The 16,434-nt window shown below is 44.9% G+C and overlaps 2 protein-coding genes across 5 annotated transcripts in view; both read left to right on the top strand.

Annotated features, from left to right (window-relative positions):
• Positions 1-16,434, top strand: part of LOC122541298 (class I histocompatibility antigen, F10 alpha chain-like) — a 189,950-nt gene that overhangs the window by 139,114 nt on the left and 34,402 nt on the right. The window lies entirely within an intron of this gene.
• Positions 3,838-16,428, top strand: LOC122541301 (class I histocompatibility antigen, F10 alpha chain-like). 4 transcript variants are annotated; one of them, XR_015753078.1, is made up of 8 exons: positions 3,838-3,991; positions 5,406-5,666; positions 8,182-8,472; positions 9,429-9,707; positions 12,834-12,953; positions 13,658-13,693; positions 14,904-15,340; positions 15,845-16,428. XR_015753078.1 is itself a non-coding variant. In XM_087979548.1 (7 exons), the coding sequence occupies exons 1-6, from the start codon at positions 3,940-3,942 to the stop codon at positions 13,687-13,689; spliced, it is 1,035 nt and encodes a 344-aa protein (XP_087835674.1). In that variant the 5' UTR covers positions 3,838-3,939; the 3' UTR covers positions 13,690-13,693; positions 15,845-16,428. The 4 variants fall into 4 exon arrangements, 3 of the variants coding, with proteins under 3 accessions (XP_087835674.1, XP_087835673.1, XP_087835672.1); XM_087979548.1 differs by lacking the exon at positions 14,904-15,340; XM_087979547.1 differs by having other exon boundaries at positions 14,904-16,428.

Raw genomic sequence — 16,434 nt, 5'->3', positions numbered from 1 at the left:
GGACTTAGCATGAGACATGATTACAGAACAATGGTAGAAATACAAGCACTAGATAAAATGCTGTGAAAAGAGGCCTTTATAAACATCTGTTTCCCACTTGTACAGAGACACAGGAACAAACCCCAATTAAAAGGGCTGAGTGATAAGATGCTGTGAGGGGCAGCACAGATGGAGGGAGTAGATAATGGTAAGCAAAGGATGGGATGACGTCAAACAACCTTATGGGGGAGCCAGAGATAGGCATTTGTCACGGACAAGGCCGGATAAACAGAAGTTGTGGGATCAGTCTTAAGGAAATGAATGACGTAAGCGGAGGATGGGGGCAAACAATGGAATAAGGAAAAAATATGGGGATTCAAACTGTATAAATTTCGAGAGTTTGTTGGATTTGGTGTGCATTTGTCATTGCCTTACCTGGCATTAGACATGGCACCCATTTGCAAGTGTACAAATAAACGACACTGTTTCAGATTTTTGGTCTCGGACTGAAATTATTGAAGTGAGTGAGCATTTTTTTTCTCACACCCGTCGACTGCATCCCGTTTATGAAGAAAGTGCTGCTGGGATGCTGTGGGTTTGCTGCTCTCCTGCCTTGTTTGTGTGCTGCATAGAGCTTGGGGCAGCTGCCGCCAAGGCGCGGTGGGGAAAGACCACCGTGTAACATCTGCCTGCCTAACGAAGAACAGGGACCCACGGAGTCATTTGGGCTCTGCTGACGCCTCAGCTAAATATGTAATTGTACAGACCTGTGAATAGGAATGATTACTCTGTTTCAGTATGCAAACAAATGGAATGTTTACATATGTATGGCATGTCCAGTTGTACAGATCATCAAAGTATTTTATGAATAAAGTATATTTTTGAAATAAGAAAAAAAGGACGTGTATTCCCTGCAGGATTTCCCTGGGGCAGGCTACTTTGATGTGACCTTCAGAAGTGTGAAGCAGTGCGAACAGCTCCTGAAGGTCTTCAAGGAAAAGGAAGGGGAGCCGCTGTTCTCCATCTTGTTGGCGATCCCATTGTGTGTGCTTCCTGCACAGAGGAGTCGGGTTGTTACAATCCATATGTACAACCCCTATGTTCCAGCGGCTGATGTCCTGACCTTCCTGGGAAGGTACGTCCAAGTTGAGGGAGAAGCCACCCATGTGATCGACCCCTTTGGGATCTGGACCAGTAAGCGGCAGGTTAGGGTAACTCTGAGGGTCGATGACAATGGGAACATTCTCCACCCACCCTCGAGCTTCGCAATTGGAGGGAACAGAGGCTACCTGACATATGCAGGGCAGCCGAAAGTGTGCCGAGCCTGCGGGAAGTCGGGACACGTGGCGGCGGATTGCAAAGTGACCATCTGCAGGAACTGCAAACAGGAGGGTCACCTGACTAAGGACTGTCAGGAAGCAAAGAGCTGCAACCTGTGCGGAGAGGCGGGCCACATGTACAAGACCTGCCCAAGACGGGGGGGGGCCCACTTACGCACAGATGGCTGGAGGTGGCAATGCGAGCCGTGGACCCCCAAAGACCAGTAAGATCCACCCAGACAGCAGGGAAACAGAGTCTGGTGGCACCCAGAAAGAAGAACAGGCCGGAGTAGAGGAGGCGGCAGCCAGCGGAGAGACACAGCAGCTGATCCTAGCTCTCACTGGGCAGATGGTAGCAATGGAGGAGGAGGTAATCGAGCAGGCAGAGGAGTGGATACCTGTTAAAGACAGGAAGAGAAAATCCGGCCAGGCCCCCAAAACCTCCCAGCAAAGGGGGAAAAGGGAGGGACGGCCAGCTCTTTGGATGGGGAAGACGGGCGCAAAGAATGTCATCACCACCAGGAGAAGAGACAGAGCACCGTAGATAAAGAGGAGGGCATTTCCTCCCAACCAGGAAACAACAGACCCCCTGAAGTCCACCCTCCACCCAGTGAGAACCAGGGGGTACCCACTGCCCCACAACTACAGGTAACTGAGAGCTGTGATCCTCTGACAGTCCCATTGTCAGACACAGAACTGGACGGTGCAGACCCTTGCCTTGGCTCAATGACTCCAGAGCAGGTAAATGACCCCAGTGAGAGCCTGGATAGCTACCTCAGCCCAGCGAGGGTCCAGCAGTTCGTGCTCACCATGGGGATGCAGACAGCTACCCCAGAGACAGGACAGTCACATGGACAACGGTAACCCCATAAACTGGGGGTTAAAGAAGGTTCATTTGCTATCGTATAACAGGGCACCCACTCAGTAGGTGGGTTCTGCTGAAGCCACAGCTAAATACTAAGAGACTGGATGGTTAATAAAGGGAACTGTAAATAGGATAACTGTAAATTCGAGTAATTCAATCTGTTCTTTGCAATGTTAAGACATGCAATGTATATATCTATGAACGACATGACAAATTGTACAAGTACCAAAGATTTATTTCTATGAATAAAGTATATTTTGAAATTTAAAAAAAGTCCTGAATTAGACTCAGTACCAGGAAGAACACTAGGGTCCATGGGATTCCCAGCCAGCCCAGGGTTAGCAGTGACAGATACTGACCTGTGACCCATGACCCAGGGTGGCACCATGCCTCAGTGGTTAGCACTTCTGCCTCACAGCACCAGGGACCTGAGTTTGATTCCAGCCTTGGGTGACTGTCTGTGTGGAGTTTCCCTGAGTCTGCATGGGGTTCCTCCGGGTGCTCCAGTTTCCTGCCACAGTCGAACAGGTGCACCTTGGGTGGATTGGTCATGCTCAATTGCCCAGTGTCCAGGGTTTATTTTTTGGCTAACATGTGCAGGGATGTGTATGTTGGGTGGATTATCTGTAGGGATTCTATGATTCATGAATGGCCTTTTAATCTCCCAGTTCACAGAGAGAGAATGGAAAGCTGAATTCTGTACTCATCGGGAGAGACTCAGGAAAAACACAGGGAGGGAAAGGAAAGGATCAGCAACATCCTGGGAATACACTGTCCCTATTCCAATCAGGGACTGGGAATTAAACACTGAGGGGAAACAGCTTCTGTTTATAAACTGGAAAAACCAGTAACACAACAATCTTTGGAGACTGCACCCTATTTGTTGAGAAATTTGATCCATTGTTTGATGTGAAGCTGCAGAAGCAGAAAAATAGAACAAGTGCTAAGTGATGACCCGGTCCCAGTGACGGGGAAGCTCCAGCACAGCCAGGCTGAGGTTCAGGCTCTGAGCCAGTAAGGCTGGGGCTGAGAAGAGGCCTCCCCCACCAGCTCAAGGAGCATCTGGACAGCACTAGGACCCTGGAATCCCCCTCTCACAGTAAACATATGGCTCAGTCCTTCCAACTGGGGGAGGTGACGGTACATCGGGATAGTCCCTCGGGCATAGAGTCACGGAAACAGACCCTGCAGTCCAACTTCTCCATATTTCTGACATTGTACCTATTACCCGTGTGTGTACATCTTTCTACAGTCCTGAGTGAGCTGTATATGGGTGCACACTGAACACTCTATGTGTATCTGCCTATCTCCCTTCCCTTATCCCGGTTCCGTAACTTCACTATCAGCCTCTTCTCGGCCACTTTGTGTTATTGCCTGTCCTGAAGTCTGCATTGGAGGATGGTCACCGGGAGATCTGAAGCTGAATGTCCCTGCCCGCTGAAGTGTTCCCCACCTGGGAGGGAGCACACGCCTGCCTGGTGATGACTGAGCTGTTTCCCTGAGGGTAACCCAACCTGTCTGAGTGTGACCATCCTGGGAACTGGTGACAGGAATCTGTTCATCTCTTTATTGGGTATTTTACTGAGACTGGGACCAATCATTGACTCTCTGCTTCTGCAGCTTGAAGTTGAGGAAATGATCTGCAGCTCAGCATTGACATGGAGTGGCGGGGAGAAGGTGGTTTGTTCTTATAGACTACAGCAGTTGATCCCGTTCCCTCACCCTGAATTATTTATTCCCAATCCCTGATGGGAATAGGGAGAGTGGATTCCCAGAATGTTGCTGATCCTTCTCTCCATCTCCCTGTGTCTTTCCCGGGTCTCTCCCGGTAAGTACAGAATTCAGCTTTCCATTCTCTCTCTCTCTCTCTCTCTCTGTGTGTCTGGGGTGAATGTGAATCTCTTGGGGAGAGTTTGAAATGGGGGATGTTTGACCAGCCGCCTGTTATACAGCCAGCCTGATCTTTTACACATTGAAGGCAGCACAGTCTGGGAGACTCTGATGGGATTTGTGTCCAGGTCTCCTGACAGCAGGATGTAGAAACCCCGAGATCAGAGAAGCTCCGAGCAAATGGGAAATGGTTCCAATGGACAATTTTAATTTTCACATCGATTGGGAGAAGCCAAACAGCTTCATCATTCCTGGTCTAAAGTCTTGTAAACACTGCGGGGAGGAGAAGGAGACTCCATGTTTAATCCAGCCCAGGCTCAGCTGTGATGCCCTCATGGTTGAATAGGCCGGGTTATCTCAGACACCAACATCCTACTGGTCGTGTATAAAGGGCTGATTAAAAAGCTCAGTGAAGGACAGTGAGGATCCTGCTCTGGATTGTCCATCCTCCTGTTTGACAGAGAGACTGTTCACACAGTAACTGTCCCCCATGGTCTCACACTTCATCCTCCCAAAATATTCCTGTTTCTCTTCATTTCAATCTGGATTCACTCACCCTACACCTTCCCTGGTTATGGTGATAAACCTGCCCTCGGATTATCCTGAATTCCTCACTCCTGACGGACCATGGTCAGGATAGTCTTCTCAATGTCCTTTTTCAGTTTATCCTGGGACATTGCTCCAGGTTAGCGATAGACCGGGTTTGTCCCAGGTTACTGCTCCAGGTTAGTGATAGACTGTGTACCAGGTTACTGTTGCAAATTAGTGATTAATCTGTTTAACATTTCTGTCCCAGCCTCTTCCCTGCGTCCAAACTGACTCCATTAAGATTAGATTAGATTAGATTAGATTCCATAAAGTATGGAAACCGGCCCTTCAGCCCAACAAGTCCACACCGACCCTCCGAAGAGCAACCCACCCAGTCCCATTCCCCTACATCTGACACTACGGGCAATTTAGCATGGTCAATTCACCTCACCTGCACATATTTGGACTGTGGGAGGAAACCAGAGCACCCGGAGGAAATCCACACAGACACAGGGAGAATGTGCAAACTCCGCACAGTCACCTGAGGCGGGAATTGAACCCGGTCCCTGGCACTGTGTAATCACTGAGGCACCGTGCCACCCCAAGTATCTGAGTGACTCTGATTCTGTGTTTACTCCCTGGTCTTAGAGGCTGCAGCAGCTAATTCTGACCCAGTTTAATCTGATTCGGTTTATGACATCAGACAGGACTCTGACAGTGTGATGAAGTGGTGGACTACGGGAGATAGTCACTGTATAGATGGGTCCTTACACGGATTGTAGTCCATGTAAATAACTAGTAACCTGTCTCTTGTTTTTTTACAGACGCTAACACATTTTCAGTGATCTTCACAGCAGTCTCTGGCATTGATGATATGCCTGAGGTTATTGGTATTGCAATGGTCAATGGAATCCAGATTGATTATTTTGACACCAAACTCAATCAGACCATCCCTAAATTGCAGTTCATGGCAGACTCTTTTGGTGTTGAATACTGGAAATATATCACAAGTCTCGTGAAGACACGATCAGACATTGCAAAGCAGGTTCTGGATACAATGATGAAAAGTACAAACCAGACAACTGGTAAGTTCAGTGTGTGATGGAGCAGACCAACTCCCCAGCCCCCTCAAAACATATGAAGAAAATGGCCTGGACCCTAACTTTTTTGTTAAGGCAAGTGTAAGGCCCTATGCTTCAGTTTTGGTTTGATTGGTCATCTTCTTAGCTTTAAGCAAAACACATTTTATTCTTACAACATGAAGGATTGATGAAGGTAGGGTGATGGATGTGATCTATATGGACTTCAGTAAGGTTTTCAACTAGGTTCCCCATGGGAGTCTGGTTCGCAAGGGTAGATCTCATGAAATACAAGGAGAACCAGCCATTTGGATTCAGAACTGGCTTGAAGGTCGAAGACAGAGGGTGGTGATGGAGGGTTGGTTTTCAGACTAAAAGCCTGTGACCAGTGGAGTGTGCCACTAGGATCAGCACTGGGTCCACTGCTTTTCATCATTTATATAAGTGATTTAGATGTGAACATAGGAGCTATTGTTAGTAAGTTTGCAGATCGCACCAAAATTGGAGATGTAGTGGACAGCGAAAAACATTACCTCAGAGTACAATGAGATCTTGAGCAGATGGACCAATGGGCTGAGGAGTGGTTAATGAAGTTGTTATGAAGATGTGGGTGTATTGTAACTTTAAGAGAGTTAAAAGCAACAGACCTACCTGACAGAACCAAGTATTCTGAAAAAACATATAATGTAACATTTAGTCGAATAGCTTGATTAGCTGGTTGTCTGGAGACAAAAACAGATTCAAATTAGGCCAATCAGTTTAAATTATATCCCCCCCCCCCAAAAAAAAACTCCAATCCAGTTAGAATTTAGTATATTGACAACTTTAAAAACCAATGACACAATCCAATGCTTTGGGGGTATAAATCCGGGGAAAGTGGAACAGTTGGGAGGAGAGCAGCCAAAGCACTAGCATGTAAAAAGGCTGCCCAAAAAAGAACCGTCTTAAAGGTACCGTTATCACTCAGTAACCTAGGAAGCAGAAGTCCTGAGAAGAAGAAAAGAAGACAGGAATACAGAGAAGAACCGAAAGCTGTTTGGTTTGGAGATAAGAAATTTTGTTTTGTAAACTTAATCAGGGGTTTTATCTGACTAGTATTGTAGAAAGAGAAAGTAAACGGTAGGTTAGAGGAAAGAGTTGTAAATAGTTGTTAGTTAATTCTTCTCTGTTATACTTTAAGAAATAAAGTTGTTACTTTCACTTTAACTAGTTCTTGGCCTATCAACTTTCACACATTGCTGCACAGGATAAATCTTTTCTGTGTTGCTGGGTTAAAATAAGCAGGTGGGTTTACACGTGTCATTTTTTTTAGTTTAATTTAGATAAATGTGAGGTGCGGCACATTGGAAAGGCAAATCTTAGCAGGACTTATTCACTTAATGGTAAGGTCCTAGGGAGTGTGGCTGAACAAAGAGACCTCGGAGTGCAGGTTTATAGCTCCCTGACAGTATGAGAGAGAGAGGGAAGATGCTGAATGCGATAGTTAAAGTGAGCCTTGGTGGGAAGTGGGTGCAGTGACAGCGATAGTGTATGTGAGGCAGCAGAGAACAGATGGTGGCCCTTACCCTGTCAGAGCAGAGAAGGTCAATGAGCTTCTTCCTCCATTTGCTGAGCCTTCCTCCGGGCAGCTGACATTGCACTGAACCAGAGGGCAACCTCCCAGCAGGATGTAGTATGTGGCTCCCTCTGCTGGTCCTGAGAGAAGAGGACACTCCTCCTCTACACAACCCGGTCCCATCAGCACCTCCCACTGCCCGTCCACAAAGCATGACGCAAAATTCCTCTGCTGTCCCAAATATCCTAAAGTGTGCAGGACAGACCCAGACAGACAGTGCCTGCCCAGTGAGCAACCTGTTCAATTCTTTGGAAGTTGGCAGCAGCTTCAGAGATGCCAGTCCATTCTGGGATACTCAGACAGTGGTGGGTTCTCAGTATTGTCACTGGGAGGGCAGGCGGTTATTGAGGCGGGTTTAGGATGATAGAAGGTGGAGACCCATTAGGCCTCATAGATAGAAACCATCCTTGAAACTTGATGAAATTGACCCTTCACAAAATAAAAGCAGAATTCAACCCTGTGGCTGGAACCCACTCTTCAGCCCCAGTGCTGTACGGAAGGATGTCCCTGCATTTTGATCCTGTGATTGTGAAAGAATGGTGTTATAGTTCACGTTCCAGTGGGATTGGAGAGGAACTGGCAGGTTTGTGGTGTTCTCAAATATCTTCACACCTTCCCCTTTTAGGTAGAGCTCACAGATTTGGGAGTAGCTGCAGTGAGGAGCCTTGGTGAGTTATTGGAGTGTATACCTGGCAGGTAACACACACTGCTGTCACTGTGCGTTGGTGCTGGTGGGGGTGGGGGGGGGGGGGGGGGGGGGGTGGAATGCTTAAGATGATAGATGGGCAGTTGGTTTGTCTGGATTCTCTGAAGCCTCATGTGTGTTGCTGAAGCTGAAACTATCCAGACAAGTGGAGCATGTTCCATCAGAATTGATTGTTGATCCTTTTTTTTGGTCACTGGCAGGAATTCACATTTTTCAATGGATTAGGAGTGTGGAGATGAATGAAGATGATAAAGTCAGGAAAGGTTCCACAAAGAGATCGATGCGTTTTGGATTTGATGGAAAGGACTATATCAGCCTTGAGCCAGACAGAATGAGATGGGTTGCTTCCAATGACAAGGCAGTGAAGATAAAGGAAAAATGGGATTCTGATGAATCCTGGAACAAATTATGGAAAGAACATCTGGAAGAAGTATGCGTTCAGTATTTAATGAGATATTTGCAAGCTGGAAAAAAATACTTCAAAAGGAAAGGTATTTATTTCAGTTGTTACCACCCACTGGGACAGTCTGCTGTAAATTGTTCTGTCCCTGGAGACATACCAAATGGTAAAGTTTCTTTTTAAGGTTCACATAGTACCTCAACCTGCTTGATGTTCAGCCCAAGTTTTATACAAAACACAGACCAGGTTTCTGTACTAACCAAGAATTATTACTTACCATAAGTAATTAGACTATTGTTACAAGTAAACGGAAACATACCCTTGGTATATAACACTACTAACTAAAACTCTAATCCCTTTATAAAGTCCCCCTTAAACATACAAAAATAAACAAATGGGGAAAATGGATCATTGAAAGAGGAAAGTCAGTCCAATGGTCTCTGTTTTCTGACTTCAATGTTGAAATCATCCTATGTCAGTGAGCCAGACCACTTACTGTTCAGTTGTCTTTCTCACTTCAAAACTCACAGCCCACAGAAAATGCTGCAGGAAAGGGAACTGGTTTACTTCAAGTTTAAAAATCAGGTTCTTTTTACTGCAGAGAACAGGTAGCTTCTACTACGAAGAACTTCAGCACAGGTGTGTGTGTATGTGTGTCTGTGTGTGTGTGTGTGTGTGTGTAAATGTGTCTGTGTAACTTGGTTCCAGTTCCAGCCTGCTCAGTTAACTAAGAATGAATCAGCTTAATTTAGAAATAGCTACTCAACTCCTGCAAATTTCAGGAACACACAACTATCAAAAACAGAGTTCAAAATAGGTATCAATTTCCTTGCTGTGAAATTATGCAGCCATCCTGGCAAGTCCCTGTTTACAAAAGCAGTCCTTCCTCGTAGTCCACAGTTTTTAAAGATACAAAGATATAAGCAACATAGTCCTGACACGGTTCTGATCCCACGTTCTGATCTAACCTCACTGATCTATGAAACCGTTCTCCCATTCCATTCAGTGTCTGTCTATTGTTTGTGTTTTCACCCTTTCCCATCACAGTTCAGCCCGAAGTGTTCATCTCCAGGAGGGAGCCCAATGGTCAGGACAAGCCGCTCACTCTCTCCTGCCTGGTCACTGGGTTTTATCCTGTAGACATCGAGGTGACCTGGCTAAGGAATGGAGAGGTCATGTCTGAGACCCAATCCTCGGGGGTACGACCGAACCACGATGGGACCCATCAGATCCAGAAAGAGATTGAGATCAATGCTGGGGATGAGGATCAATACTCCTGTCACATTGAACACAGGAGCCTGGCAGAGGCCCAGCTCTATCAGTGGGGTAAGGGACTGGAGTGTGTGTGTGTCTGTGTGTGTGTGTGATTCAACTTTTGACTCTGTTCCCAATTTAATGAAATTATGAGTTTGACACCACAATTCAATATAGCACCATAAAAATTCAAAAGTATGTTGTTAAGTCTGCTCTGTTATTCAATGTGACTATGGCTGATCATCATCCTCAAACCCACTTGCCTCTCCACTTCCCAGGTTCCCTGAGAAACCAAAACCTTCCCTGTCCCAGCCTTAAGGGCATTCAACAGTAAACATTTGCAAAGCCCTGGGGAGGAAAGTTTCAGAGAGTCACATGACTGTCAATCCAGACTGAATGCTCCTTTACAATGAAAAGCAAAACAATGCATTGTTATGACCTCAGCTACTGGACAAGTTATATTCTGAAAGGAAGTCTGACTTGATGGATCACTTGCTGATTATTTTTATTATTGTTGCTGCTGGATAGACACTGAAGCATATTCACTCCATCCTGCAGACGGTCTTTAAAAGCACAGCACAGGCTTATTGCGCACAAGAAAAATGAACAAAACTAGATGTCTGTGACAGAAAGATATTCAGACAAACAGCAAGATCAGGTTTCCACAGAGACAGAAATTGCTGGAGAAACTCAACAGATCTGACAGCATTAGTGGAGAGAAAGTAGAGTCAATTTCTGTTTCTGTTTCAGATCTCCAGCATCCACAGTTCTTTGTTTTATATTAAAACAAAGTTGCATCTTGCTTCCCAAGGCAATCTTTTTAGAAATACTCAATTCAAGGGAAATGTCACTGCCAGCTTAACACTTCAGTTTTTCCTGACACAAGTCCATCCACACACTCTTTGATCTGCTGAGACTTGTCTAGGTGCCTGTCCCTCAATCTCTGGGCACTTTCTTTAAGCTGGATTCTCTCACTTATTTCATGCCTTGACCATGTCGGCCAATTGCAGGAGCTTCAGACTAAGTCCTTGGTGGATTGTACCTTTGTGCCTCTTTTGTAACAGTGCCTTAATTGTCATTTGCCTCATCATCAGGTCAGTAGAAAGGAATTGTATGATTCCCTTAAATCTGGACCAAAAACTTGTTTGTGACCAAGCATGGACCACCCCTGGACAGTGCAGATGAGTTTAAACAATCCCAAAGCATTTATTAATGTACTTCAGGATCTGTACAAAGCATTAAAAAAGGGCAGTCAGGGCTCTTGTAACACAGGGTGTGCCAACCTCTGAGCCAGAAGGCCTGGGTTCAAGTCCCACCTGCTCCAGAGGTGTGTCGTTACCATTCCTGGACTGGTTGATTTACAAAATATTCAGTTTTGTTAAAGTTAGAATTCAGTTCAATTAAAGCTCGGTCCAAAATATTCCAATTGACTGTCGCGCTGTCTCTCACTGTCTCTGGGTAAACTTTTGGTCTTGCTCTCTCTCTCTTCACGTGCACAAAGCAGGGTCCCGCAAGTTCTCTTTGTACCCCTTTCCTCTCTGGACTTGTGCTAAATTTGGTAAAACCCAATTTTAGTTTCACAATTCTCTCATTAAAATGTCCATAAGCTTTCAGGACGATTGCATGTTCCTCAGGACCCTCTGATCGTGTACTTTTGGGTCCTGCACCTTCTGTAAGAGGCTCAGATTTCACACCTTCAGCTGATACAGCAATCTTAGCTTAATGTCTTCCCTGTGTAGCATCACGTCACTTCTCATTCTCGATCATTGATCTTTCAGAAAAGCCGCAGCTGGGGGAAAAAAGAATCCTTGCTTTTCCGTATTTAAGAGAGAAAAAAGGTGTTTTTCCAGCATTTCTTCAAGGCTTGGCATACAGCCACAGAGTCATCCAGCACAGAAACAGACCCTTCCGTCCAACCGCCCACGCCAAACGTGATCCCAAACTCAACTAGTCTCACCTGTCTACTCCTGGTCCCTATCCCTCCAAACCTTTCCTATTCATGATGTGGAAGTGCGGGTGTTGGACAAAGTTAAAAATCGGACAACACCAAGTTGCAGTCCAACAGGTTTATTTGGAAGTACAAGTTTTCAGAGCGCTGCTCCTTCATCTGCTCAACAGCTACCTGACGGATGAGCAGTGCTCCGAAAGCTAGTGCTTCCAAATAAACCTGTTGGACTATAACCTGGTGTTGTGTGATTTGTAACTTTTTCCTATTCATGGATTTTTCTGTTATGTTCCTGTGCAGCATTTCAGGATGTGTTCCAAATTTAAAAGTCACAATATAAATGTAAAATGTTGTTGCTGTAAACACAATTAAAAGGCAGCCCAGAATTAAATGCTGTACTGGGTGAATTTGATTGTAGCATTATTAACAGGATTTCATGACAGCACAAAATACACACAAGCCCGAGTTACACAGAGTAAACTCAAAAGACAGTAATATGTTAGGAGCAAAGCTAAAAGTCACGTTTTGCTATCCGAATTTACATTGCTGCATTGCTAACCAGCATGTGACAGATAACTTATATCAGCCTGTTCAGACAGACATCCGGGGGAGCTGCTGGAAATCTGAACAAACACAGAGAATACTACAGATATCCAGCTGTTCTGGCAGGGTTTGTGGAGAGAGAAAAAACAAAATTAATGTTTCAATTTCAGAATAACCCTTCTTCAACCTTTCGACATTTCCCTTGCCACAGATTCTGCAAGAATTGCTGAGTGTCACATTTTCTCCTCTGGCCCAGAGGTAGGGACACTACCACTACACCATAGAGCACTTAATTGGCACTTTATCAGTATACAAAATGGAACAAAGTGAGCCCTGTTTCCTGCAGTCAGTTGATTCCTCCTCCCTTTGAAGTTTGATGTGAAAACCATCAGTAATGCTGCCTCCTGGGCTGTCCAGTATAACCCTGGGGATTGAGCAAGGACAGGACACAGAGACATCAGGGAGAGTGGAAACTGAACTCTCCAGGAAGGTAACCCCTAGGTTTGGGACAACGTGATGTTTATATCCCCATCAATGGGATCTTTAGTGACTTCACTGCAGAGGGCAATCCGATGAGGCTCAGACAGTATTTCAACCTATCCCATCAATTCCCAATGGGTGGGATCAGTTAAAATTGTTCCCAATCAACACAGAACTTGGAATGGATTGGGGAACAGAGACAATCCTGATTTTATTCCATTCTGTTTCAGAAATCCTGGAAAATAATTGGGGACGTTCCCATCTTGGAAGTGTCATTGCATCAATGATCATTCTCCTAGCTGTTATTGTTGGGATAATGGGAATAATCATCCGGAAAAGGCCATGGAGAGGTAAGAATCAAAGAGAGGGGAATGTCGAACTGAGGGGACAGAGTGAGTGTGGGGGAGTCTCCAGTACTGGGAGTACAGGGCACTGTGGGGAATGGAACTGATTGAATTCCCACACACAGATACACACGTATAATCATGTCTTGTTCCCTGTCTGATCTTCCTTTGTGAGATCAGCCCAGACGAGGTCTAATATTGATCATTAAACCCACTGCACACACTCACATCCTCACTGACTGAATATCAATGGAATGGGAGAGATCTCCAGAATCTCCATAAGGTGTAAGGATGGAGGGGAGTGTGGGAATGAGGATTTCTGACACAATCTCCATTCCCTCACAGTTGTTGTGTTCTCATTCTCTGAGAATGGATTATTCCCCATTCTAATGGACATTTATTTTGTTTCTGCAGGTTCCCCAAGTGGGACCTACACAACAGCTCCCAGTAAGTGATTGAGGGGACAGAGTGTTGGGAATGATGGAGAAGGGATTGGAAGATGTAGTGTTACATTCTCCTGGGAATAATTCCATATGTTCACATGGAATCTCACACTCCACTCCCTCAGTGCTGTGCTGTGTGAGTCTGTTTCGTTAAGGTGGGGGGGGGGGCTTTATTGAATCCTGGGTCAAATGAGTGATAGCCAGTATCTCACACTCTCTATTTTTATATTTTATTACGTTCCTCACAATCTGTTTTTATTTTCTCAGCTTCTGAAGTCTCTGTCTCAGCTCCTTCATGACTCAGTGAGTGACATTTTGGTTTTTCTCTGTGGATCCAGATGTAACTCTCAGTGTTTGCCCCATGGCTATAATTACGTTCAGATGGACAAAGGAAATCGGGGCAGGAGTAGGCCATTCGGCCCTTTAAATCAGCTCTAACTGTCAATGAAATCATGGGGGGAGCTGTTCTGATTACTGCACATTCCCAAATCCCCCTGATAACGTCACCCTCTTGTTTATCAAGAACCTATCAGCCTCTGCCTTAAAAATAGTCGAAGATTTGGGTTCTAACATATTTTGAGGAGAAGATGTATCCCCTAATGGGAATATCTTCAACTAGGGCTCAATGTTTGGAAATAAGGGGTCATCCGTTTAAAACAGAGATGAGGAAACACATTTTCTCACAAATGGTTGAGCATCATCTTCAAATCTAAACCTGTCAAGACCCCTCAGGATCTCACACGTTTCAGTCAAGCCTCCCTTACTGTTCTGAACTCGAGCAGATACAAACCGAGTCAATCAATCCTTTCCTCATAAGACACCACACCTCAATCCAAGTAATAATCTGGTAAATGTGTTCTGTACTGTTTCCAATTCACTTGTTTCCTTCCTTCAGCAAGGAGAGCAAACCTGTAGACAGTCCTCCATTGGCCGTCAATACCCTGTATGGCTAAAGCAGAACCTCCCTACTTTTATGTTCCGTTCCCCTCACAATGAACAATCACATTCTCTGAGGTTTCCGTATGAGCTGCTGTATCTGACAACCAACCTGGTGATCCATGTACCAGGGGACTCACAAACTCTGGATCTTAGAGCTCTGCACACTCTCACCATTTAGACAACATGTTCCTTTTTCATTCTTCCTGAGGAAATGGGCAGTTTCACATTTACCTCATTTAACCAAGTATTTACCCATTAATTTCGTCGATCCATATTACAAGTGGTAAGTGTTTCACTCTCAGATGATTCTCATTCCCATTCTGAGTCTGTCTTGCACTTTGTGTTGGATGAAGTTCAGTTATTATCCAGGCCCTACCCGAAAGACAGAAAGCAGATCACAACAACCCCCTGAAGTCTGACATTAATTGTTGCCACCTTAAATACAGTAACCTTCACCACTTTAGCTGTATTCTTATTGACAATCACAGTTGCACAGACACCGAGCAGTGTATACTCTGACCAACCCAAGAGGAACAGCTTTGTCTAAAATGTTTAACTCTTTCTCATTTTTCAGGGCTGGCTTAATGAGAGTGCCTTGTGTCTGTCCATTCCCTAGCTCGTGGGATCCTGATTGTGTCAGCAAGGTGATGGCTCTCACAGTCGAAGGGATCTTCAGGGATAGCTTCCCCTCACACATTCTCAACTACAACAACTTGTTCCCAAAGACAGAAGTCCATCTTGCTCTGTGTCTGAGTCACTTTTAAACAGACATTATAATCTTGCTGTTCACTCTGAAATTACCCAGAAAAGACTATCTTCAGGATTGGATCCTCAGACACTGGAATCACATGAGCTGAACATTGTCACCGTGATTCATGGTCAGAGCATCGATAGCTGGTAGTTCTGCTTTTCGATGGACTTTAGAGTCAGGATCTTGTTTAACCACCTGATCCCCATTGGCAGTGTCAGGTAGCTCAGTGGAAAGTGATTCCAGATCATAATATGATCAAGGTATGTGATTCTGATTTCCATCACAGACTGCTTGGCTGTGAACAGGCTTTAAATTAGCTTTTGCTGATCTGCTGCTCTAACTGTGGGATGTGTCTCAAGAATTTGGGCACATTTCCCTGAACTGATGCTGGTTTTTCACTGAGAAACCTTCAGGCTGCTTTATCCAGGAACAGAACCCAGTCTCATCTTTCCAGGGAGATTCAACCCCCAGCAGAAAGGAGCTTCCAGAACGGAGAGTTTGTCCATTTCAATTTTGAAATGGATCTGATTTCACAATTGGTTCTGAAGTGTTGATCTGAATATCTGCCTTTTTAAATTGATTTTTTGTAATTGCTGTTCTTAACAAAATTGAACTGGTGTTTCCAATATTCAGAAATAAACATGACTTTTTATCAAGCTTTTTCTGATGTAAATTAAAAGGAATTTTAACCAGTTTGAACTGGATAAGAGTTTTAAAAGTAAATTGGATTTCACATCAAGTTATCTGGCTTGTAATCTTTTAAGGTGAAAGACTCTTCAACGTGTCACATGGTGGAGCGAGCGATCAGGATATTGACGTGTCACATGGTAAAGGGTATGATCAAAGGTCACCTTACAATTCTCTCCTGTGAATGTCTCGAGGATTGTGTGGGTCTGGTGCACATTGTACAAGGTTCCCCTGCAGGAAGCACTGAGCCTTCAGCCCACAGACCAGATGGGGCCAGAAACCAATGAAATGGAGGCACCCAACATGGATGTGACTGGAGCCAGGCCTCATGGAGCAGCTGAGGAAACCCAGCCTGCAGCTGCCAGGGCAGCTCGAGAGCAGCTGGGGGCTGATGGATGTGGACATTGAGAAGGAGAAAATCCCTCTCCCTCCCCCAGGAAATCAGAGAGAAGAGCAGTGGAGATGGAGAGGGAAACAAGGGACATTTTAGTTCAGCAGCAAATAGACTTTGCAGGATGTTTGTGGGAGATATTGCTGAACAACGTCAACTTCATCTGCTCAGATCAAAACCTTTCAGATCATGTGTATTAATGAGTAGCTTTTCTACTTTATAAATGTTTGTGATGTCGAATATTACATGTCAATAAAAATTGTTTTGTACAATTTG

The sequence above is a fragment of the Chiloscyllium plagiosum genome, unplaced genomic scaffold (genome assembly GCF_037043375.1).
Source record: "Chiloscyllium plagiosum isolate Xiang-an unplaced genomic scaffold, Cpla_swu_hap1 HiC_scaffold_35, whole genome shotgun sequence".
NCBI lineage: Eukaryota > Metazoa > Chordata > Chondrichthyes > Orectolobiformes > Hemiscylliidae > Chiloscyllium > Chiloscyllium plagiosum.
Note: the sequence above shows the minus strand (reverse complement) of the source record. Positions and strands in the feature narration are given on the sequence as shown.

Excerpts from the sequence above, each read along its gene's own strand:
- LOC122541301 (XM_087979546.1), top strand. The coding sequence starts at position 3,940 with ATGTTGCTGATCCTTCTCTCCATCTCCCTGTGTCTTTCCCGGGTCTCT. Across the intron at positions 3,992-5,405 it reads TCTTTCCCGGGTCTCTCCCG|ACGCTAACACATTTTCAGTG; the intron begins GTAAGTACAGAA and ends GTTTTTTTACAG. Across the intron at positions 9,708-11,413 it reads GGCCCAGCTCTATCAGTGGG|AAAAGCCGCAGCTGGGGGAA; the intron begins GTAAGGGACTGG and ends TTGATCTTTCAG.